This window comes from Thermobia domestica, chromosome 9 (genome assembly GCF_964235325.1).
Source record: "Thermobia domestica chromosome 9, izTheDome1.hap1.1, whole genome shotgun sequence".
Classification (NCBI taxonomy): Eukaryota; Metazoa; Arthropoda; class Insecta; order Zygentoma; family Lepismatidae; genus Thermobia; species Thermobia domestica.
Genome location: NC_137462.1, coordinates 213,535,003 through 213,560,241, shown reverse-complemented (window position 1 = coordinate 213,560,241; position 25,239 = coordinate 213,535,003). Strand labels below are relative to the sequence as shown.

Here is a 25,239-nt window from a genome sequence, read left to right as displayed (position 1 = left end):
CTGTAATTCCAATCAACTGGAATAATTCTTAAGTTTCGAAGAAAATAAAGCCTTGTTTAATGAGAAGATGCACGTATCAATATGCATCGCGACTATACTTAAACATTACGTTGTCTGTCAGCACAACTTGCACATACAGTTATATATATATATAATCAACGTCAAAACTAAACAAGCCATTCTCTTGGGATAAAATATTTAACGAAATGTGAGTTGCTATCAGGTAATTAGTCGTCTTCTGACAGCCAACTACATTCTATATGTTTCCATCTTACTCCATGGTTTTATTAGATTTATTCGTGTAATACTATTACTGCTACTAGGAGGAGGAAAATTAAGTGGACGCATTGAATGTCAAGAAATGAAAATGTGTTAGGTCAGTGTTCGGTCCTTGTTTTCTCCGGTTAACTGTGACTGTATGTTAACCATCATCTACACATGATGTAGTCCAAACACAATAGGTGACAGCTGCTATACAGGCTATGTGATTTAACACGTAGAGCTCTGCTCTCAAGACAGAAAATATGTAGTCGAGCTGAGTAGCGAAGTTGTTAACGCACTACTACAAGCCAAAGACCTAAGGTAAGAACCATGTTTTCATACTCAGACCTCTTATAGATTTAAATTCGTTTTGTCGTTTCCTTGGAGTTGTAATTGTGCAAATTCACTTACCGTGACAAATCGAAAGTATGTGACTGCGATGCAGTAACTTTTCAAGCATCTAGTTACCTTCCATTCCAGAACGTAATGTAAAATGTATTGTGTGTGGGTTCATTTAAGCTGTATTTTACATGTTTTTGTAATACTATAAAAAGCGCAATTAAAATTAAAAACAATTAAATTTTAGTTTATCGTCCTATTATGCCCTTTAGGCTAAAGGAGACGGACGATTAATGAAAGTGAATGGTTATAATATTAGTATTTGACTAAAACAATTTGTCAGTCGAGATTACTTCACATTCTCTTTGACAATTTGATCTGCACGATTCATGGCTAATCTGGAAGCAACAAAATTTTACTAACTTCAAAGTAAAATTACAGACATATATGGTATAGAATATGAGAGTCAATAATTGTTTTTAACGAAATTCAATATGTTTAATGTTCAAGGTAAATTAGAAACTTGAAATTTATAACGAATTTATTATAATTTGCTTTTAATTATTCCAGAAACATAAATATTAGCAACTGACAAGCAAAAATTGGAAATAATAACGTCAGAAATACTGCACCAGTACCATGGCGACACAGTATCCCGAGATATTTCTAGCTTGGTTATGAGAATTTACCAAATGAAGCAGTATGAGCCTTGACTTGATTTTGGGGACAGTGTTAGGTACTTTCAGGACTTTATTCTATGAATTAATTTTCTGTCAGGAACGTAGCATATTAAATTGAATGGTTTATAATTGTTCGTTGTTTGCGTTACTAGCGAAAATAATCAAATCAAGCTTGTTGTGACAGATTTCTAGGAGACTGACTTCCAGTTAAAATTGACATTTCCCTGATGCAATATTTTGAGCTTTTCAGCAAGAAAACGCCGGAGTTCTCCCATTTCCTCCTACATTCTCATTCCACCTTATTTGTATTAATCATCGTCTCATTTAGCCTACAGGACATAACCGTGGCAAGTTTCATTTACCTAATAATAAACGTGCTTAACGTCATTTTCTTTGCCATGCTTGTTCACACGGCGATTTTCAGATTGATATCTATTGCTGCATTTAGCTGTCCTTGTATTAAAAGAACGTGTAAAACGAACCTACCCGATCTTTTGTTAATTATCTGTTCCTAGTTGTGAAGTTGATTTCACAACGTAATTAAGTTGTTAGAATTTTTTCCTTTGTGATGAAGTAGGATATCTATACGAAAGATATTAAAATTTCTCGTGTTTCAGTTAAAAATCAATTTTTGAGTGAGATTTTATTATATGTATAAATTGAATATAGTCCTCCATATTTAGAAGAACATGCTTGAGTTTGTTTCTGAAGATGCAAAATGCTACTTTCGTAAGAAATAAATTGTATGTTCCGTCTTTTCAGTTATGCTCCATGGTGTCCAGCGTGTAAGGCGTTGCAACCTATATGGGAAGAGTTTTCCTCTTGGAGTGATGATTTAGATATAAATGTTGCACAAGTAGACGTAACAGCTTCCCCTGGGTTGAGTGGAAGGTTTATGGTCACAGCGCTTCCAACTATCTTCCAGTAAGTATTTTTGTCAGGTACCTTTAATCAACTGTTCAATAAATGCTGGCCCATGTATAATTTTTGTAATATTTTATCATATTGTTTATTTATTTGAAGGAATTATTATTATTATTAAGAGTCACTAATTTAACTTTCGGGTGGGAAAACTAGGAGTGGAAGGTTAAAACCATGCTTGAAAGCACTCATGTCAGTCTTTTTCGGTATGTTCGAAACATTTTGCCGGTTATTACCTTTTCTGCTGTCAAACCGTCGCCATAAATATTGTTTCACTTTGAAAATAATAAGTTGCATGTAGTCAGATCTGGACTAGATGCATATGTTCTGGGTGTATGATTCGTCCAGAAATTTCATTTCCGCATCACATTGTGTGTGCAAGGATGTTATGGTGCAGATGATCTCGAATTATTATTATTATTATTATTATTATTATTATTATTATTATTATTATTATTATTATTATTATTATTATTTTTTTTTTTTTTTTCACCATGGATTTTAAAAAAGTTTTAGCAGGCAAACCGTTACATGCTAATCAGCATTAACCATCTTTCTATCATCCAGAGGAACCATGGCATTATATCCACTTTTTCGAAAGAAAGTGGTCACAGTGCACTGGCCTATAATGTTCGCACACATGCATGTAGAATCGTCTTCATCTGAAAGTGTCATAACTGCTGATTAACGTTTCGTTTCGGAGTCATGTGGTAAATCCATGTCCTTCATCAGTGAATTATCAGCTGTACGTCGCGATGTCCCAATTTAAAATTATCTTATATAGAAGCACTATGCCAGCTGAGCTTACCGAATTACCAGGTGCACGTCGTGATGCCCCACTGTAAAATGTGCTTATTTAGAGGCATGTTTATGTAGCAATGTATTCCGTTACCGTTGTCATGACACCGAATATATCATCCACCGAGACAAACTTCTATGTTTATCGCATGGAAATATTTGTACATCATAGATTGTACTGAGATGATATGATATACTGTGTACTGGTATTTCGTTCATGGATCAGTGCAAAGCACGTTCTTAACAGCCGCCCATTTCCATCAGACATGGTCGTGACAGGCTGACGGTTTCGCTTCGTCTTTCAAAGACTTCCTGCTCTCCCAATACCAGTACACTAGCGTTTCTGATTTGTCCAAGTCTTGAAATCCTTTCTATGAACGTTTCACTTATTGTGCATTAGTTAAACCACTCTCGGTTTATTAAAGATAATATCCTTTCAGGAAATCTTAATGGATTTCGATAAGACATTCAAGTCGTAGCTTCTCCGATTGTACACGTTCAGAAGGAATCGGAATGTTTGTTCAGCCTCACCCATAACTGATCAGCAGGAAAGGAAGTTAAGATGTTACCTTGTTCACATCGGGTTTGTTGTTAATGAGATTTGAAGACAACCTTCTACATTAGGTTTGAGAGTTTTCTGTAGCCTTATGGGTAGCCTTTTCACTGCAAGTGCACATACGTACAGGTTCAAATCTGCTGGGAGTGCAACACCTTGGATATAAGCACAGGTAGTCCTACTTTATTGTAATCCAGATCCTACTTTATTGTAATTTCTGGTCTTCACAGCTTCTGTCTTGCATTAAGCATTAAAACAAAACAAAATCGTAAACACAAACTAAGCTTTTTTATGGCATATGCCATCGCGTCCGCGAATTTTCATTGGGTTATTCCGTTTCCTCTCATTGTCTCCATTTGACGAATTCCTCCATCGCCACTTTTATTTTTGATGTCGGTCTGTTTCGGCGTAAAGAGTATAATCACGGAACGTTAAACTGAAAATCAAATTTCAAACTAGGAATTTAACTAATATTCACTTGGACTTACCTTAGTATAAGGCTGCTGTTTAGTACTTGCCGAAATTTTCAATGAAAACTTCCATCTTCTTAGGAATTTAAGTATAATCGTAGTGTCAAGCACTAACAATATATCATTTGAGGGTAGATCTCTTCCGTATGGTACTAAAGTACTCCTTTATAATTCTTTATTTTCTAAAAGTACATCTTGCTTTATCTACTCTTGTAGCGCTGTCTTGCTAATGAAAGAATAAACTTTTGACGTCTAAAATAAAACTTTTGCAAACAACCAAAACATAAGAAACATCATTATACATCAGAAGTATCTTATTTCGAGTTTGAGGTATACGTGAGCCACACTCCTGTTGTGATATCAAATTTTAATTCAAACCAGTATAATACTATAGGAAGGACAGATATTCGCAAATTATGACATGTATATTGTTGACCGTGAGTTTTGTGGGAGAAACAAAACTTCTGTAAAAGCAATGAAGAATACTAATTGTGTGTCTAATTCTGTATGTTAAATTAGTACTTGTAAGATTTTTTAATCGTTTGGATTTACAGTGTTCTAAATGGCGAGTTCCGTCAGTATCGTGGGTCACGGGACAAAGATGACTTCATTTCCTTTGTGGAGGAGAAGAAGTGGAAATCCATTGAAGCCATTCCAGGATGGAAATCGCCTTCCTCAATTCAGATGTCGGTTGTCAGTTACTTTTTCAAATTGTCGATGGTACTTCGGGTAAGATTTTTTATACACTTACGAACAGTCGAACAGACGTAACAGTTTTTGTGATGGGTTGAATTGTTAAGCAAAGTCTAACAATTCTGAATCAGGGTGTCTATCGGTCACGAAAGTCACGGAATCAGAAAACGGTCATGAAAGTCACGAAATTTAGCTTTTGGGTCACGATTTTTTTTAACTGTGCAAATGTAAGTACAGATTGGAAAATTTTGTTCTATAAAACATCCAAATTCAACACCAAAAATGTCTATGGTCGGCTTTAGACGCTACCAAATCGCAAGCAAAGTACGTTTGTATCGCATGGATGAAAATTCGGTCTAATTCGCATCCAAATTCTCTCTTGAAAATGTTAGGAAATTTTATGATTTGGTAAAGAAAAGGTCACGAAAAAGTCACGAAATTTCATTGTGGAATTTTAGTAGACACCCTGTGAATCAGTAATTGTATTTTATTGTTCTTCAGGATATGAAAACTGTAGAAATGGTATCATGATTTTAGTTTTTATTGCTCATCTGTACTACACAGCACAAAATAATTCGTAACGGCTTGCGTTGTTAGATATTTGTTTTGTATGTAAGTTTTTTACATTACACGTTTGAGTTTCCTGACGATTGCAATTAGAGGACATTTAAAAGTGCCTTGTTTAACTGTTTGAGAAAACAAATAAATAAATAAATAAATAAAAACTTTTAGAATGCAAATAAATAGAAAAATAACTTGCTAGTCTCCAAATGATAACTATCGATATGAGAGGAGAGCAATTCCTCATGAAAGTTTTCACGGAGATAAATATATAATAATCAAGATAATTTGTTTCATCTGTATTGTCTGTTGAAAACGTAAAGAATATGCATTCATGTAGTCCCTGAATAATCAAAAAAATTAAAGTAGGATGCATTCATTTACTCCCTCCTAAATACATGTTCCGCTACTTAGCAAAGTAATAATAAGCGCCACTCTAAACATAGGGTTTTGACTTTTATTCACTTGCCCTTGCATGATAGATTTATCCAAATATATTAACTACTGAAAATATGACACGTTTAAAAGTAAAATGTTTCAAAATTGCATTACGCGACAGTTTTTAATATATAGTCAGTGCTTTGTTGAATCTCATTTCTTTCTCACGAAGAACTCCCTCGTGACTAAGCGGATAGCATACGGTCCTTTGGCGTGAGAGACACGGGTTCGATTCCCAGCGGGAGCTAATATGGTTCGTATCCCGTATTAAGCTGTAGGTCTACGTTTCATATATCCTCGGTGCTGAAAGGGACTGTAAACTCAAAATCAAATCTTTCTCACACACTTGCAGCTTTTTAGAGGTACTTAAAAACTAGGTTTTGAAGGATATTAAGTGACAAATTGCCCCAAGTTTGATGGCAGATTTCCGGCGTCAGAATTGCGAAGTATCCATGTCTCTTAAATGTCAGAAAATAGAGGTTTTCCATTCGGTTCAAGCCAAGGCTTTGGCCCATCCAATCATTAAAATGTAGCACATCTTCATCACTATGCCAAACTACAGATCTCTTGTTCTGATACGGAACCCAATCTTGCAGAAGAATGATGCTCCAGTCTTTTCAAAGTACGACTCCAGCACATCATTCAGCAACTCAAAATAGTTTGACTGTTTCATAGTCTGGTTTCTGGAGAGGATAACTGATCAACTTATACCACAGTAGCTAACGGAACTAAACACCATAACGTTTCCAAGATGTTTTACACATGTGTACTGAGAGCATGAAAACTGTACTAAGGGAACAATACACCCGTTTCGCACACTGCCCGTCTCAAAAGAAATCGTTTCATCAATCCATAGCAGTTTCTTCCAGGCCTCGACGTGCAATCACTGTATTTTTGTACGAAGCTTGTCTGTGAGGAGAGGTTTAAGTCAAGCTGTGTTACTGCATAAGCGTAAGTCGTTATGGGATACTCTGCTGCTGTACCGCTCGAAGTAACACACTAGCAAGTAACTTTGTTCTCTCTTTTTTAGTCATTTTTTCAGCTGGCTAGCAATTAATGCTGTTTGGTAACGTGCTTTTTTGATGGCATTCAACGTTCTTCGAGATATTTTTCTTGGCCTCCTAGACTGGTTTTTAATTTGGATCATTGTGACCTCTTCCCGTACAAGTGTTTGGCTAAACGTTGAACTACACCGAGCTTCACACCCGTTGACACACAGATATGTTAACCGGAGTCGTTTGGCATAGTGTTGCAATCCAGTTCTCTTGGAGGTGACATAGCGTAGTGGGACATGTCATATACTCTGATGTACGATTTTTCATGATGTGCTGTGTATCCAACTGCACCGGATGCAAAACCCGTTTGATTTTAAGCCCACGTTAATAGAGGTTATTCATATCTCCATGTTGCATAAAGTCGCAAAACACAAAAATTCAAAAGAATACACTTTTTATTTTTTTATTTTTTATCCCTGCTTTGTATAAAGCAAACACTTGTTCAATATCACCATGGTCGCAAAGTAATAAGTTTAATATTCACAATGCAACTAAGAAACGCACAAAGCTCATAAAAAGATGCACCCTGGTGGTAACAGACAAATGAAGATGCTATCAGACTAGCAAACAAAACTTATTTTGGTTGTAACAAAAAGATTGACTCTGTATTTTTGGTGCTAATATTTTTCGCGTATAATAAAATTGTATTGGATAGGAATGTGTTTCTAAAGAGGAAAAGAAAAGATCTTAAAAATGTTCTTTACATTAAAAATCTTCGCTACGCTAACCCTTCCTGCCCCTTCCAATAGTTTGAATTTGAATGGTAAACTTAGACAATGAAGAATATATAAAAAAGAAGAAAGTGAGTCAGTTAACATCTTTAAATAAAATAATAGGTGTTTTAACTTTGTAGAGGCAATAGACATGGCATGTAAATACACAAAATGATCGTTCCGTTGAGGATGGATGTGTTATAAACACAGCACCTGGACAACTTGTCAAATAATGATGCAATATGGAATTGAAAACTTAGGTGGATTTTTTTTTTTTTTTTTCGTGAAGAAAGATGGATTGTCTCCCTAAAGAGTTAATACCTTTAATATAATTTAGAAATTTGAGTGTCCAACAATTAAGGTGCCTTATATAACGCATCCAGATTTCTGGTGTATAACAAAAGATGTGGAAATAGTTACTTGTTTATTTAGTAGCATTTTGCAGGTGTTATCCGGCTCACTATCAAGTTTTTGATATTCTTCGTTGTCGTCGGAGTTGTTCATTAAATAAATAAGTAAATAAAAATAAGCCTAGTTGAAAATTCTAAACAAAGAATTGTACTTTTTCTCCTTCATAATTTGACTCAAGCAAAATTCCAATAGAATTGTGTGTTTATACATCATCATCGATTTTGAAGAGAAGGACTAACCTGTTTAACTCTTTCACTGCGTATGTCGACGTAATTTAAAAGTACATTTCAATCTCCTACCTTGATTACTTTTTCATCTTCGTCGCCAGTTACGAAGATAAATACCTTACATGTAATTTCCCAATTAACAATTAGTATTCTTGCAAAGTGTCCAAGTTCAGGGTGAGACGTAACTTCTACTCAACCATTAAAGAGTTCCACTGAATCAGATACTTCATTCCATAGAGCTCAATTGTTAAAAATCATGTCCACTAATGATGCGCAAACTAGGCTCGCAGGTCAATTTTGTCCCCCCGAAAGGTTGTATTAGGTCCTCGACATGATTTCTAATCTGACGAATGTAAAGAAGAATAGGGTTCTTCGAAAGAGACCAACACATGAGTATTGAGGAGGTGGACAAACACCACGTTCGTTTGTTTTCTCGGGGTTTTCCCGTTTACTCCCACTTTATCCACCATTGCATTCATTTCTCAACATCACCTCTCATTTAGCCTAGCCGGCTTAACTATGGGACTGATTTCATTTCATTTTCATGAGCATTGAGCATTTAACTTCTGCGGATCAGTTCATCTCAGTTCGGGCCAGATTATAAGCAACTTCAATCATTAATAGGCCCTAGTATCAGGGTTGGCAAAAACCGTGGTTTTTATTGAAAAAAACAGGTTTTTTGGTTTAAACCAGGTTTTTTTGGTTTAAATAATTTACTCTATGTATTTATATTAGATGTGGACAGAAATTTGTTTGTTTTCGCCTTGGTGTTATTATGCAACAACAAGGTTATGCTGGAAAGGGGCGGAATCCAAATCGCTTCTCGGCTTACATCCAAGAGAAATTGTCCATTTGGACACAAAACCTGAACTAATTGGTCACAAATGCGATGAGTCTGCCGACACACTCACGAAGGACTCCTGATAAAAAATACGTTGTACTGATCTTTACATAGGCCTACTTGTTAATATAATTGTCAAGAGACATTTCAGAAGGACAAAAAGATAACAGCTACACAAGTACGAGGGTCACTACGAAAGTTAGATACGCGTTGTTGTGGCACAGTATTTGAATTCCAACAATTGCGTTCGGTAGTGGTATCCAGAGCGAAGAAGCGAAGCAAATTTCAACTCGCCTCGCTTATCGGCATAGCCGTATCGCCTTCACTTGTTTGTTGATGTAATCAGTATTCTGCTGTCTAGAATGGAGCTCGAAAGGGAACATTTTCGGGCAATGATCCTTTACGATTTCAAAAGTGGTTTGAACGAGACAAGCCTTGACCCTTTGGAGGGGGCATTTGGGGACCTTGCTTCTTCTTGTGCTACAATTTTTTGGTGGTTTGGTGAATTCAGAAGAGGCCGGACATCGCTTAAAAGTGAAGAGAGAGCTGGACGTCCGGCAGCAGCTGTGTCAGATGAAAACATTGCCGCTGTGAAACAGATGATTCGAGAAAATCCTCGAACAACTTTCAAGGACATTGAATCTACAGTGAACATTGGATCGCCAGCACTAACAAAAATTCTTCATGATCATCTTCGGCTCAGGAAGGTTTCATCTCGTTGGATGCCTCACACTTTGACTGAACAGCAGAAGCACATGCGTGTGGAATGGTGTGAAGAAATGATTGCAAAATTTGATGGAGGAAATTCTCGACGCGTCTCTGACATTGTTACTGGTGATGAGACTTGGATATAAACGCCAGTCTACTGTTTGTATCTTTCCAGACGAAAATCCACCCACGAAAGTGAAGCGAGCGCGAAGTGTGGGAAAGAAGATGGTCGCAACTTTCTTCTCCAAATATGGCCATGTTGCAACTGTTCCACTTGAAGAACAAAGGACTGTTACTGCTTAGTGGTACACCACTGTTTGCCTAACAAAAGTGTTCCAGAAGCTTCTGGAACGGCGTCCAAGAACTGGATTGCGTGGGATCCTGCTTCATCATGACAACGCGTCCGCACACAGCGAACATCACAATTCAGTTTTTAAAATCTACGGAGGTCAAACATGACTCATCCGCCGTATAGCCCTGACCTGGCCCCGTGTGATTTTTTTTCTGTTCCCCAGGATAAAAGATCGCATGCGTGGGAAGAGATTTTGCAGCCCTGAAGAAGCTGTAGTGGCTTACGAGAATGAACTTTCAACACTTGAAGAAAAAGACTGGCAACACTGCTTCCAAGAGTGGTTTTCGAGGATGTAAAAGTGTGTACAGTGTAATGGTGAATACTTTGAGTAAATGTAAGTGTTAAATTGATTTTAAGTATGTAAGTTATTTCACATCTCAAAACTTTCGTAGTGACCCTCGTAAAAACATTATACAGAATTATATATAAATCGGGAAACTCCCACCTTAACCATTGGGAAAATCCTATTACTACTTTAAATGTATTTGTATGTAAAATTTTAAGATCAACGTATCATAATCACTACGCTAAAACTGAGGTATTAAATTACAAATTTGGTATGTAGATATCATGAATAAAATTAAAACAAGGTCAAATTCAAGCTGATGTTGGAAGCTACGTAGGCAGTTGATAAATTTTTCCAATTTCTATCAGTATATTTAAGCAACCTTGGCTTCTTTATAAAACAACAGGCATTCAGGCAAGTAGAAATATACAATTTGGTTTCGTTTCGTATGTTTAGACTTAACATCCTTATGAAGCAAGGTTATCACGGAGAAGACTTTCGCTTAAAGGGAGACCTCGAATCGATACTTGGTTTACACTTGAAAGATGGGTTGAGGTTCGACCGAAAATTGAACACGGACCCCTTGCTTGAAAGGTGAAAAGCAGATAAACGTAATGCGGACGGTTTGATATGTGGAGATGTCACTATGAAGTTGACACGATTTACAGCATTTTTCGTTTATTTATTTATTTATTTTTTAATTTTTGGTTTAAACCATTTTTTTAAACAGCTGGTTTAAACCAGTCAACCGTGCTTAGTATTACAATAGTTTTGTAAAATGTACCATTGTTGTTTTATTTCAATAAATTAGATAGGCCCGCGTAAAGTTTTTTCCTCTTCTTCTAAAGCTTGCCTGTCAGTGATCTACACCATGTATTAGTTACTACTTCTATCATGTATTCAAACTACGACCTTCGTTGCTCAATATTATCAGTCATTTTCCTTAGAAACTACTGAACTTGAAACATGTCACACCCTGCAAGTGTATGTTCTTGTGCCGTAATTATACTTCAGAAAGCTGCTTCACTAAACTACTCAACATAAACTAAAAGAAAAATCTTTAAATATGTTTCTTGCGCGTTCCCGATTATTCTAGTACATGTAGTCTATAATACTAACTTTCTCTACACATGCAAACCTTCTCTTCGTGTCTAGCTACTCCTATGTTCCCTCTATTTCACATTACAGTTGCTACCGTCCCCAGTACTGCTTTTCCTCTTTTATTTTCTTTATTTTTGTGATACCTCATCAATCTTAAGTCTTCCATCATAGTTTTCTTATCTGAACATAACTTGGTACTGTGGCTCAGTGGAGATCGCTGATCTGTAGTAATAGGCGTCCGTCTTGGGATTCTCATGTCGCCACTTACTTTCATAATTCTTCACTTCCCATTAATCATCCGCCTAGTATTTGGCGTATTGTGAGACATAAAACTGAATGATTCCATTCATATTTTCCAGCATTAACCTGCTTCTTCTCACTAGTATTCTTTTTCACTCTTTTCAACATTATGATGATGGAAGTTCAGTCTTGCAAGTGAAGTTCTTCAGTGTAGTGTATTTTTGTGTGTTTTGAACGCAAGGAACACACATTACACTTAATAGAAATGACAGACCTTCCAAGAGGAGATTAGTTTCTTCTAACGTGGGCGTAAAGTGAAATTAACGAAATTTTGGAATTAGGTAGGTATAATTAACACTTTTGAAAATGGCATTCCGTAGTTCTGAGGTCTATAAAATTCGAATTTAATAAATTGAAATCTCATATGGAACAGAATGAATTTCGATCATCCTGTTTCCCAAATTTTCATATAGACTGAACAGAATTGTTCCAAAATACAACTTAAAACGAAGTTTCAACCTTCAATTAACACAGAAAACTTAACAACATATAAATGATATTTTGTGGATCAAACTCACTGTGGTGTTCACGAAATTAAACATGAATGCAGTAGGGACGTAATATTGGTATGATCAAGCTCACTATAAGAAATAGAATCAGGAAATATATTTAAGATTTCAAACAAGAAAGTGCAGCTATTTTGGGTGTTGTAAAACTTTTATTTTAGCGTAAATACTACATAAATGGCATACGTATTTTTTTATACATCACTGTTGAAGGTAGATGTGATGTAATATGATTTTTTTGAGTTTAACATTCCTTTCAGCAGCTGTAAGACGAGGACGTACAGCTTAACGTGGGATATCCGAACTACATAAGATCTCGCCTGGTCTCCCACGCCAACTATTGAAAATAGAAAGGAACATTTGAATCGTTTACATTCGGACTAAGAACCAAAATCTTAATACGGACGGAAGCAATTTAGACAGATATTGGGACACTACTATGAGCAGCTTTTTTAGTAAAAATCTTTACAATATGCAATTCTACAACAGTTCTTATCATTGAAAGAACTGCATACAACTTTTAGTGTGTGCCGTTTAATCTTATGATTTGTCAACACAAAATTGGAATGGACATGTTTCAACAACTTACATGTCTAATTTTAGTAATGATAGGGTTAATTGAAAATTTAAATGAGTTTGTATTTACTCAAGAATATTTTAACCAGTAAGAGATACATTGGAAATTATAATAATAATTGTTAGAAGTGTGTCCCTTTTTATTCATAGAATATTGTAGTATGTAAAATGTAACTCGGTTACTTGATGCTCTGAATAAGATATTGGTTTCATTAATTGAAATCGTTAGTGAAAATTTCAAAACTTGGAATATGGAAAATTAATTATTTCTATTAAATACTATATGAATACCTTTTACTTTGATTTTCGTATGCCTACGTCGGTATTTCTTCGTTACATAATTATTTTAATAGTTTTCAAAAAATAGATTCTAATTTTAATAGTAGTTTTCACATTACTATGTGCAATTTTTTTTTTTGTAAATTTGGTTACTTTATTTCTTCTTGAAACGAACTAATGGTATACCTTATTTTGTTTCACACAGTCTGTCCATACAAAACTTATGGAAGATTATGGGTTGCCAACTTGGGGATCGTACCTCATATTTGCAATGGCTACCATTATAGTTGGAGCTCTACTGGGGTTGGTAAGTATTGGGTTTATGATTTATTTTGTGTATGTTAGGATTTAACTACATGTATGTTGTAAGTTAATCGTCTTTTTCGGATACTTGAAGATAGTAACACTTGGTTTTACGCAAATAATAGTGACAGCTTTTATTTACTTAATAACTGAGTTTATTTGTTTCACATTCTGAGGATAGCAACTAACTTCCTTGTTAATTAATGTTAACTAATTAATATTTTTACGCACTTGTAAGACTTAATGCTAACTATCATAAACTAAGTATACTATAGTTTAAGGAACTATGGGTTCTTTATGTATACCCTAAATAACTTACGAGAGACTTAGTTTATTGGTTTCAGTTATTTTTGGTTTCAATAAAGATTTGAAATAGTTGAAGGAAGTAAAACTGGTGGATACATTCCTACCCGTGGAGAAAAATTTGTTGCTTTTAAAAGTGAGGTGAATATTAAGATTTTTTTTTTTTTTTTTTTTTTGATATTTATATTTACTTATATCCCAACTTCGAGATATTTTTTCTTGGATGGATGTGTTTAAATATAGTTCCATTAAATCCATCCAGGGGTCACAAGGAAAATGATCTCGAAGTCGGGATATTGGATTCAGCGTCCTCAAATTAGTATTAAAAAGCACAATTAGAAATTTATCCAAGCGTGGGCACTTTTCACCGTTGACATGAGTGACAGTTCTTTGCTAAAAGGTAAACACTTAGAACTTGTAATTAATCTTGATTATAATCTGTAGTGTATAGGGAACCGAAGGCTTGGGAGAACAATTACAGGGTGTCCACATTCTGGAAAGTCAGGTGAAATGGCAGATTGGTCAGGGAAAAATCGATTTACGTCCATCGTTCAATTATTGAATTTATGAAGTAGTGTTAATTTCTTTACTGTTACTGGATTACTGGATGCAAAATGAAGTGTTCCCAATGATGATATTTAGAGAGACAGTGTTCTGTGAAATAGTTGTTCAAACTAATTTTCTGCGAGAAAAACCTCTATAACTGCGTCGTGGCATATTTGTTCAAAAGAGTAGACGCTGTTCTAGAAGACTTGCATGATGCCATGAGAATATCTGGACAAGTGGCTGAGAATGCAAAGAAATAGTATCTCCAGCTCAGATTTAAGGATTTAAGGAACACTTCAGTGATTTCATAGCCAAGGACAGAGTTTTTTTTTTTTTTTTTTTTTTTTTTTTTTTTTTTTTTTTTTTTTTAAAGGACATAAGAAGGACTGTGTTGACTTATGGTCTGTTATGAAGCTGTATTTTATATTCTCTCACGGAAACGCATTTGTTGAAAGTGGTTTTTCAATAAACAAAAATCTCATTGTTGAGAACTTAATCTCTGGTGGCTTAACAGATCATATATGATTCTGTGATGAGAATAGGTGGATCATGAGGATTAACAATTCCAAGAGATATGATAAATTCAGTGAGAAGTTCAGTGAGACAATATCAGGTGTATTTAGAAAAGAAAGGAGAAATGAATGCTAGAGAGAAGAAGAGGAGAGAGAAATGGAAGATTCAGCAACAACTGAAGGAGCTGGAGGAAGAAAAGAAGAAAATTAAATTACTGAGATGACAAGAAGGATATTGAGATCAATGAGAGGAAAACTATGTGAGAAAGGATGAAAACAAGTTGTTAAATGGGTTGCATTTAACAACTGCACAGGCAAGGGTATGTGGTACATAATGTTTTTCTTTTTGATCAGTAAAATCATGTACGAACTGTTTATTATTATAAGCAATATTATAATGCTGTGTAATTTTTATTATAATGTGTATTTTTATCATATCTTAAGTACTCTGTATACTGCACACTTTCGTTTGTAACTTTACATTTTGTGTAATATGTAATCAATATGTCCTAATGCATATATTTGTAAATTTACATTCTTTTGGACTAAAGAAAATTGAAAAAAGAAAGGAACGGAAGCGGAGAGAGAACAAGGCCAACTATGGAAAGGGTAGAGGCTTGGATTTCTTTCTTTCTTTTTTTTTTTTTTTATATATTTTAAAATTATTCAGTGGTCAGGGAAATCTAGAACTTTCGTCATGGAAAGTCAGGGATTTTTTCGCCAAATTGTGTGCGCACCCTGAATTAGTCATCATAATTGTTGTAGGCGCGACTTTACGAACTGGTGTTGACTGGTTAGTGGCTGTAGATACCAGTAAACTTGTTGAGATGTAAGCAGGATTGTGAAAATGAAAAACACAGTTTAAAAATAGTTTTATTGGGCAAAATTGGATTTTAGTAAAATTTGTACGTTCATTTAAAGTCGTATTCCTACTTAAAATACCATATAATCGTTCATATTCTATTGTACACATGAATCTACGGAATTCCCGTATTACACAAAGGAAATGTATGAAGCCTCCTCCTCCGAATTTCGTGTGACATACATACTTTCCACCATTGGCACTCGCGTATACAGCTGACTTTCTGTAAATCGAAGTCCAAAGTTCACGAAAAACTCGAATTATCCAAACGTTGAGGTATCTAAAAACGTGCATTTTTAAATACCTAAAACGAAGCTTAAAAAACTACTGTATGTGAAATACAATAGCTGGACTTTATGTTTGAGACATTATATTACGAGTGCCAGTTCCGCAAGCAAACGAACAACTTTTAGTGGTATATAAATAGTGCACATGCGTAAACACATTAAAGTATAGTAATATATACACTGAATTCACATACAAAGTCAAATACACGAGTAACAACCTTATTTATCTGTTATCACGTAAAGAACTTCATGACTTTAGTTAGCTTTGCTTTGATTTGATTGCTTTTATCCGGCTAACGAAATCTTCGGTAATTAAACCTTCTTAAATTTTCAACCATTTCGGAAACTTCAGGTGAGCTTAGTATTCTCTCTTTCTATACTTCATCGCCTATCTCGTTTTCATCTTTTTCATCATCGGATGGATTGTGTTTGTCCCTGACTCTTCCCTACGGCTGCCTGTGGATAACAGAAAATCAGTCGAAACTACATTTTTCTCTTTGCAATTTGTCCAACACTTAAAATTCTTGTACTGTAATTACTTCGAATCATCCAAACATGAGGTTAAAATATTCGATTTACCTGCGATTTTTTAGTTGAGTTGATTTTGAGTTTAACGTCCCGTTCAGCAGCGAGGCTATATGAGACGTGGACCTACTGATAGTATTGTTTTCAATAGTGATGGGCAAATTCCCGGGAAAATCCCCAAAAATGGGAATTTTCCGGCAATTTATCTACAATCACAAAGAAAATTGCATTCTGTTACTACATTGTTTTCAAAGTCAAATTCGTTTTTTTCTTATCACAGTATATTATTATTGTTGTCTCCAGAGGATTCTTTAAAATGTATATTCTGAACGGTATTATGTTATTTTATTAATTTTTATGATATTGAGAGAGTACGCATAAATGTATATTTACTTACAGTATGTTCTATGCAAGTAAATATGTGAAAAAAATGGTATAGTAAGTCCACATACTTTTACACCACTAAACAGTTTAAGAATAAACTTGACTCTACTACTGATATAAACATATTAAAATTTTAAATGTTATAAACAAATTAGATTGGGTAACTGCCAGAAGACACATGTCTCACCATTTTATCAACATTTGCGCATACGTATTTATGTTCACAATATTTGCAAGACTGACTTATCTTTATAATTTTGCACGTAGCATTGCCACACACGATCTTTCTTCCTACGTATTTCTCGAAATTTCATGCGTTAATTCACATGTAAGAGAAGTCCGAGTACTTCTTCAGAAATTCGAGTCCGAGTACCTCTTCAGAAATTCGAGTCAGAGACAGGAGACAGACTGACGTCTGTCACTAACGGTGATTCGGGGTGTATTAATAGTACTTCGTCTCTATTTCTGCATAATTTCTACATTTCTTTACAAACTGGTTCCTTTTCATCATTTGTAAATTAGTACTTTGCTACTTTTTAGTGCAAATGGAAAAGGAACTTAAAAAATCATACTAATTATATAAAGTGCAGTCCACGAATTTTATTTTTTTAACCTCCAAATTATTTAAAACCTAGATGTAAATCATAATAAATGAAAAAAAAAATAATTAGTCATATGGTATTTATAATTTCGAAGATAAAGTAAAGAAATGGAAATAAAATCTTTATATGCCAGGGAACATTCTCATTTTTTTATTTTCCTTCCTACTGGGAATATTGCCACTGCCTATCACTAGTTTTCAACACAGTTTTCAAAAGGAATAAAATCTTGTTCGTATTTATCCAATATTTTGAATTATCCAAGTTCGAATTAACGATTTCCAAAAATAAGGAAGTAGACAATATGTTCGAGTAATAACAAGGTGGATAATTCTCTATAATATAGAATAGAAATAAAATCCCCGGGCCAGCCGTTCTGATTGAAGATTCCTTTAGTTTCCCACATAATACCCTAGGCAAATACTGGGATAGTACTTCAAGGTCAGGAGACAGATATATAAACCGAAAAGAAAAGCAGCAATTGAAAGACGATTCAATTCTTTAGAGGTGATATGATCCAAATTTCAAAACTGGCTGGATGTGAAGAAAGCACTAAAATTAGTGAAGATGTAACATTTCTTCAAACGAAGCAGTAATTCAGAAAGAAGACTGGTGACGTGGACTCTGAAATCGTAAAACTAGCTAAACCAGTGTAATAACACTTTCAGTTTTTGTTGTGTCTGATTCAAATTATAGTATTAAAAACATACCATATGTAATGTTGAGAAAATAGATTTTTATCTTTAGCAATATCTTTTACTGAATAAATCTTGGATTTGCACAACTGACACATGGAGAAAAACATTTTATTATTTGTTTGTACTAATACGCGAGTACGTACTACGAAAACAGGAAAGGTAGTCGCATTGCTTTTTATTCCAAATTACAGTTGAATACCGTCACAGCGAATTTGATTTAGCGCGAACAAAATTCGTTATACATTATTTCAAACTTTTTTTTTAATTATTCTGCTCTGGTGATGATATTTTGATAAATATATATTTTAAGCCAATTCTTAAATTAGGCGTGTACTGAGAAACACGATTGAAGAAAATAATTATAATCACGTCAATGTTTCGTTTTAATCTAATCAACAGGAAGATGAAGGATTAATATAAGAGCGATATATAGATGTACTTTCCCAGTGTTCTTTCTTATTTGACATTGAAAGCGCTTAGGAGGCAAGTACGTGAATTCATCCAACCTTTTAAAATTGATAAAAAATTAATCACAATCTTTGTATCAAATGACCCAAAATTAAAGGATTTATAAAGTTTTAAAATTTTCAAACACTGTCCATTTTGAAACCGTATAATAGATCGAATTCGATGTTTGTAATATGCATGAACTGACCAAATTTGGGTTTAATGCATTCGCTTTTTAGGGGAGTTACTGTATCCACTATATACAAGAAATAGATTCTACTATTATAGAAATAGATGGAGATTTCCACAATAGATATATTAAAAATCCCACACAAGCTTGCAACAAACCAGAAATTATAAGGGATCGCTGGCAAGAGGATCTGGTAAAATGGGGGTTGTGATAGGAATTAGGTTGAAAACCACTGTTGTAGGGCTTACCAGTGGGACATTAAATTAAAGATTTCATTTGGAAAGATGTTTCTATTGGCTGGTAATTGGTTGTTCTAGTCTTTGTGCAGTCGCCCATTTATTATATCCTTGAAAAATAAAATTCTAGTTAACTGGTAGTATTTTATTTTTCGTGTTCTTTCATGTTACTTTTCATGTACATCTAACTGGATATGTTAAATCACCAATATTTCGGCTACGTCTGGGTATCCACTTATAGGGTAAAAGCTAGAATTAGGTTGCGATGACACTCTTGATTACTACACCAGTTGGATAGACGAAGTATCTTTTTACAAAACTAAATATTTTTTATGTCTCATATTTTTGCACCAGAGATCTCGTCGATTAGTTTTGTCACACGAGAGAAAAGAGTTGATTTTAGTTTAACGTCCCTTTCAGCAGCGAGGCTATGAGAGACGTGGACCTACTGATTAACATGGAATCCGAACCACATGGGCTCCTGCCGGGAATCGAACCCGGGTCTCCCACGTCAAAGGCACGTGCGCTAATCGTTAGCCACGAGGGAACTCACAAGAGAAAGGAAAAAAAAGAGAGAGAGAGAGATAAAATTTAATAATTTAATAACTAACATATTATATTAGTATCCTGTTTTAGAAATCAAGTTGTGGTACGTTTGTGATTTTGTATTCAGTGATTTCGTTAGCTTCGTTGTGCTCATAAAAGTTACCCGTATTGTGTGCTTCATTGGTTATTCTTGAACAGACAGTAAAGTGTTTTTTACAAAATATTAGTAAAATTCATCCGTGTTAACATGAAAGTTTTGAAGTGTTGTAGGAAGTGCAAATATGATTTCGTATAGAACTAAAGCGAACTGTATCTTATAATTTTCTTAAATCTTTTATTAAGACAAAACTTCGTCTATTTTGATGATACATTAATCAAGAAAATCATTGGTACTTCATTCTAAATTTCATCCTGTAAATGGATGCTGGATGTATTGAAGTATTGATGATGTAACTATCGCGTTATAGCAGTATTAGTGAGTAATAAGTATTTCCTTAGCATATTATCCAATTTTATTCATTAAAGAAGGTAAATAAAGCTCACTTCCCAATGTTTTATGTTCAATAGTAATTTGAAACTTTTTGTTTTCTTCCCATTACTTTAGGTTATAGTCTAATTCGCCATTTCTACTGGATAGGTTTCCCTTATTTTACACAACTTGCGTAGTTTTGTCGGACTGAGACAAAGCCTGTTATGTTTAGCATATTCAGATGTATTTCTCCGCCATTTGGGTTGCTGAAAATGGGTATTCGTTACAAGATTTTGGTTCCTCGAAAACTTCATAATTGTGTTCCCCAAATCTTCAGATTTCTTCTAACTCGAAATTTCAAAGGATGTTTTCCTCTCCTTCGCCCACTACTGCATTGCATTTTTCTGTGCCAATTACATTGTTCTTTTAAAGTATTTTAAATAATACTTCTTCGGTATGTTCGTATATTTCCTAGTTTTTAAAATTTTGCAGCATGACGTGGGCACGTATTCTTGCTTTTAAGATTTTTTTTTTTAACTGAAATTATCCACTTACTTTACCTTTACTGGAAGTTTTTATTTCGTCCTTTTCGTTAATCAGAATGATAGCTAGTCTAACTGTTCCATCTGTTCATGCTGTGAATATTACTCTGTGGTTTTTGCTGCAACCGCCACCCCCCCGTCTGGCCATTTTATCTTTTGTTCATTGGTTTGGTAATATGCTAGTATTTATCCTTTCTACTTCCTTCTACAAGTTTAGCGGTCTGCAAGAATATGGCACCCAATGTTCCATTTTTTCATATAATTCACTTAATAACTAAAGATTCTCTGATTTCCGTTCCTCGCCTTCGGAGAAACTTTACCCTTTATAACAACAGTACCATGTTAGTATTATACGTTACTTAATCGTTCGATTTTTTAAGTATTGGAATGCGTTAAGGTGGCGAGTTTCCAGTTATTTTCATCCTTAACAGTTATTAAAGACATATGATATTTTTTGCCGTCTGCTGTCTAATTCTGAACTTGGCGGATATTAATGATCTTCCGTCTGAAAAGGGCATTGGTAGAACTGCTTATCCTCTACCAATGGAACATGCATTGTCTAGTTCCTCTGCTAAGTTATGCGCCTTGGTAACCTTTCCGATATTACATATTGTTGGCATAACACCTAATATCATTGGTGGACGAAATCTCTCCTATTTTATTTTGAATACTTTCGAAGGGCAATTTAACATTGAGAAAGTTAATAATGATTTTTAAAAAATCTCCATGGCACTATTCGTCCACTTTCTATAGTATTTTCGCACCTGCTGATGTGAACTTTTTCTCTAATAATAATAATAAGAATAAGAATAGTGATAATGGAAACAAGTGTTCTTTCCATTTTCCCCATATTTTCCTGTACATGCCCAAATTATGACCAGTATTTCAAGAACGCTGCGCACCTATAATTCATTCTGGTATAGAGCCAGTTACAGTTAAGCATTAGCTTATGTATTTTGTTAGTATTATAGTAATAAAAGTGGAACATAAACGCACAGTAGAAAATAACGTGGAAAGAACTTATACTCGCATAGGTTATTGGTAGAAGTCTCTGCATGCGATTATCAACAGCGCTGTACTGTGGATGCAGTAGCGCTGAGTGTAGCTTGAGGAAACTGAGTGCGTTGAAAAAAGACATTTCCTTGATGGAACAGGTTACCCAACATGATCTTCACGCCGTGCGTCGTCTCCTCCTTCCCCTTTGTACTATATTACCAGCAAACCTGAATCCTATTTGACTCACGTGTGACTCGATTGAACGGCGTCTAGTCTGATTTGCAATTTCGTTCGCATAACAAATCTTTACCGACTACCCACAAGTTGAAAGTAGCATTGGACGCCATTTCCAATAATGACGTTCTCTGCGAACGTCTTTGATGTAAGATAGTTCGTCTGCATTGAAGTTGGATGTTGATATACGGCGTGCTGAGATGATCTTTTGGCACTTCTTTGGTAGAGCGTTCTACTCTAGTGGTAAAATGTACCAAAGTATCGCAGTACATATGAGTTAGTGGTGGAGAACATTGTGTCCGTGGGTTTCCTCGAGGTTCTCCCACATTATCATTCCAACAAGTATTCCATATTTGTTATTAATCATCTGTCTCCTTAGCATACAGGTCATAAACGTGTTACGATGAACTAGCCTTTTGACATTCCTTGTGCATTCTCTTCATGGTGTAGGACTGTGTGTGTGCGTGAAATTTGATTCACATGGAACCATGATTTATGGTTTTTGCTAACGTATATTTATAAAGAATTAGTAATACTTCAATTTAAGCTAACCATAGGAAATAATTGTTTCTGTTTTCGCAGGTATTAGTATGCATTATTGACTTCATTTACCCGCCAAAACCATTGCCAAAGGCAACTATACAAACTAGAAAAGAAGAAGGGCACAAAGGGGATGGAGATACAGATAACGTTGAGCAGGAAGAAGAAGGGGTAAGTCTTTTGAAGTTTTGGTGTAAACTAGCAGTAGTTACTTTCGGAAGAAGGAAAGAAATAAATGATTTATTATTGAGTTCTCTTTTTCGGGAATTAGCATTAGCATTTTTAAAAGATTGTCTTGTTAGTAGTTAAAAGCAAATGTTAATTAATAAATTTGTAAGACCTTTCTGAGTAAAGATTAATCATTAAAGGACGAATAATAAATCAAGCTGTGATATTCTATTTCGGATGATACATGATGGAACTCTCACATTAATGTATGTCATTCATGAGCAATACACTGTACTTAAGGAATGCTGAGTGGTTAGTCACTGATTGTAAACAAATATCCATTATATTTTGTTGGCACGAGTGTGCTTGCAATTGAAAAGACTATATGTTAAAGATTAAAACTAAATTTCATGATAATAACTGTAGAGTGAGAAGTTGTCTGTGGAATTCAAAATACGAAATGCATTTGAGCTTAGCAACTTGTAATTTATTATATCATTATTGATAATTTATTACATAATGATTGCATGAGAATATATTATATTTCCATTCTTCCTTCAAAGGTCCACAATTTTTTTTCGTAATATTTCCACAGCAATTCAGTCTTTAACAAATACAGTAAATCAGTAATCTCAAAATTCCTGAATCGTCTTTAGACGAAGATAGCTGAGCTAAACTGGTAAAGCACGCGTTGAACAAAGAAAGAAGTTCTTTGCATAATTTGAACAGCTGGGAGCAGAGTCTTCCCTTAGTCTTATCTACATTGATATCCGTTGGAGACACATTCCACACTTAAATGAGATATTTCGTGACATGTCTTCTAGTGAACAGACTTTAGAAAGTAGTGAATAAATATGCAGTCTTGGATAAATCTGTATGTGATAGTGACTGACCATATCAAATTCGTGTTAAAAGTATTGTGTACATTTATCTGTATAACTGTTATCAAACATTTCGTAATTACTGTTTTTAAACATTTTATTTTTACTTTAAATTAGAAAGAAAAAATGAGTTTAAAAGTGTTAAAGGAAAAAGGTAATTCAGTTTCTTTGTCCGATAAGAAATCAGGATGTAAGGTGAACCGGACGACTGATAAGATAATAGGAGATAATCTCTAAGTCATGCAGTTAAGCATTATAGTTAAGTCGTATTATCTCCCAAGCAACTATAACCCAGTGTTTCTAAGAAAATTTTGACTAGACCACAGTGTTCCTTAAGGACATACCAGCATAGTGCAGTGAAAATGAATAATGAAAACCAGAGGAAGGGTTTCTGCTCTTGAACAAGTATACGATATATATTAAATCGTTCTCTTTATCAACAGCTCACATTAAGCATATTCTCATGTTCTGCTAATGATAAGGATGCAACTAAACTTTTCTCATGTACTACATGGAATAATCTTCCATTCGTATGTTGTAGTTTTATTCGTTCATTTTCGTACTTGTGTACAATATTGATCAAATTACGGATACAGTTATTATGACATGTTGTACAGCATCAATACTGAAACATAGGAAGAGATTTTGAAAGGACATCGATCGGGACATATATAAAAGGTCATTTCCAGGTTTATGGTAATGAATTCGATCTCTAGGTAGCAGCACACGTGAACACGCCCGAGAAGTTATTGCGGATAGGGTAGTTCGACAATGCTGTGTGTTGACTTACAGGGAGGACGACTATTGTGCCTGTGAATGGTCGTATGGCTCCGAAAGTAACAGCCTTTTTTAAGAGATACATTTTTGCCCTTACCGACCCTTGGACAAATAAATAAACAAAGTATAATAAAAGGTTTCCATATGTCAAAGGAAGAGGTCAACACTGTGTTGAATCGCGATGAAATGGGCACCCCTGCTATTTCTGGGTCCTCCAATATTAAGCATTGTAGATATCGGAGCCGTAGAGTCCCCCTGATGTAAAAAACTTGGTTTCTTGGTGCGACATGTGAACCCATCGTCTCAGATAACAATAGTAAGGTCAGTACACAATTTCACCATTCACCATGGCCGTAGAACTTATAATTGTGCAAGATTTACATCTAATAAAGAAACATAAGGCTAGAATTCACATGCTTCGTTCCTCACGTACATGGAGAGGAAGACGAACAGTCAAAAATTGTAGGAACGTCATCTTGCAGGGACAGATGTAGGTTCGTAGTGACTGCACGATACATGAGTGTGTCTGTTGTAATATGATAAGATGAGAGCCATCGTCTGTTGTTCCCGTAATACCAGAAAGCATTCTGACTGAATAATGAATATGCGGAAAGTATTCCAAGCAGCTTTACAATTGTTGGTGGTTATTTCTATAATGGCATAGTTACCCTAAACAGAGTGGACAAAATTTAAAACCAGGCAAACATTTTGGCGCCACTTTGCTGCTTCTCCCTCCATATATGGTGGCGACACATCTCACGTTTTCATATCAAAACAGGGTTTCTAGAAACATATGGTTGAATCAACGATGACATAATACATAGAGCAGATGACACGTGAAACGAGAATTCATGCAATCTCTTATAGTGTTATTCTCGTGGACTGAAAAAAATCTGCCAGGTTCTAAGGACTGTCCATGCAAAGATTTAGATTTAGATTTTGTTTTTGTTTCTTATTTCAGTTTGAGCAAAACTTAATTTTAAAATTTCACTAATCCGTAATGTTAATAGGAATACTTCATCAATCCCCGACAAGTTCATTAGTAGACAACACTTTTCACAGTCAAATTCACATTGTGGCGAACTCACAACAGTAAACGATTGTATTGATTAAATTTATTGT

The 25,239-nt window shown here is 34.9% G+C and overlaps 1 protein-coding gene across 3 annotated transcripts in view; it reads left to right on the top strand.

The window, feature by feature from the left end:
* The window catches only part of LOC145660589 (thioredoxin-related transmembrane protein 1-like), a 46,257-nt gene that overhangs the window by 10,923 nt on the left and 10,095 nt on the right, over window positions 1-25,239 (top strand). For 2 of the 3 annotated variants that reach the window (XM_081725837.1, XM_081725836.1), the window contains exons 2-5: window positions 2,043-2,204; window positions 4,580-4,754; window positions 13,278-13,379; window positions 22,334-22,462. In XM_081725837.1, coding sequence (XP_081581963.1) covers window positions 2,043-2,204; window positions 4,580-4,754; window positions 13,278-13,379; window positions 22,334-22,462 — 568 coding nt within the window. Of the gene's footprint in view, window positions 1-1,317; window positions 1,337-2,042; window positions 2,205-4,579; window positions 4,755-13,277; window positions 13,380-22,333; window positions 22,463-25,239 lie in introns of those variants that run through there. The other variant, XM_081725839.1, reaches the window with a different exon arrangement.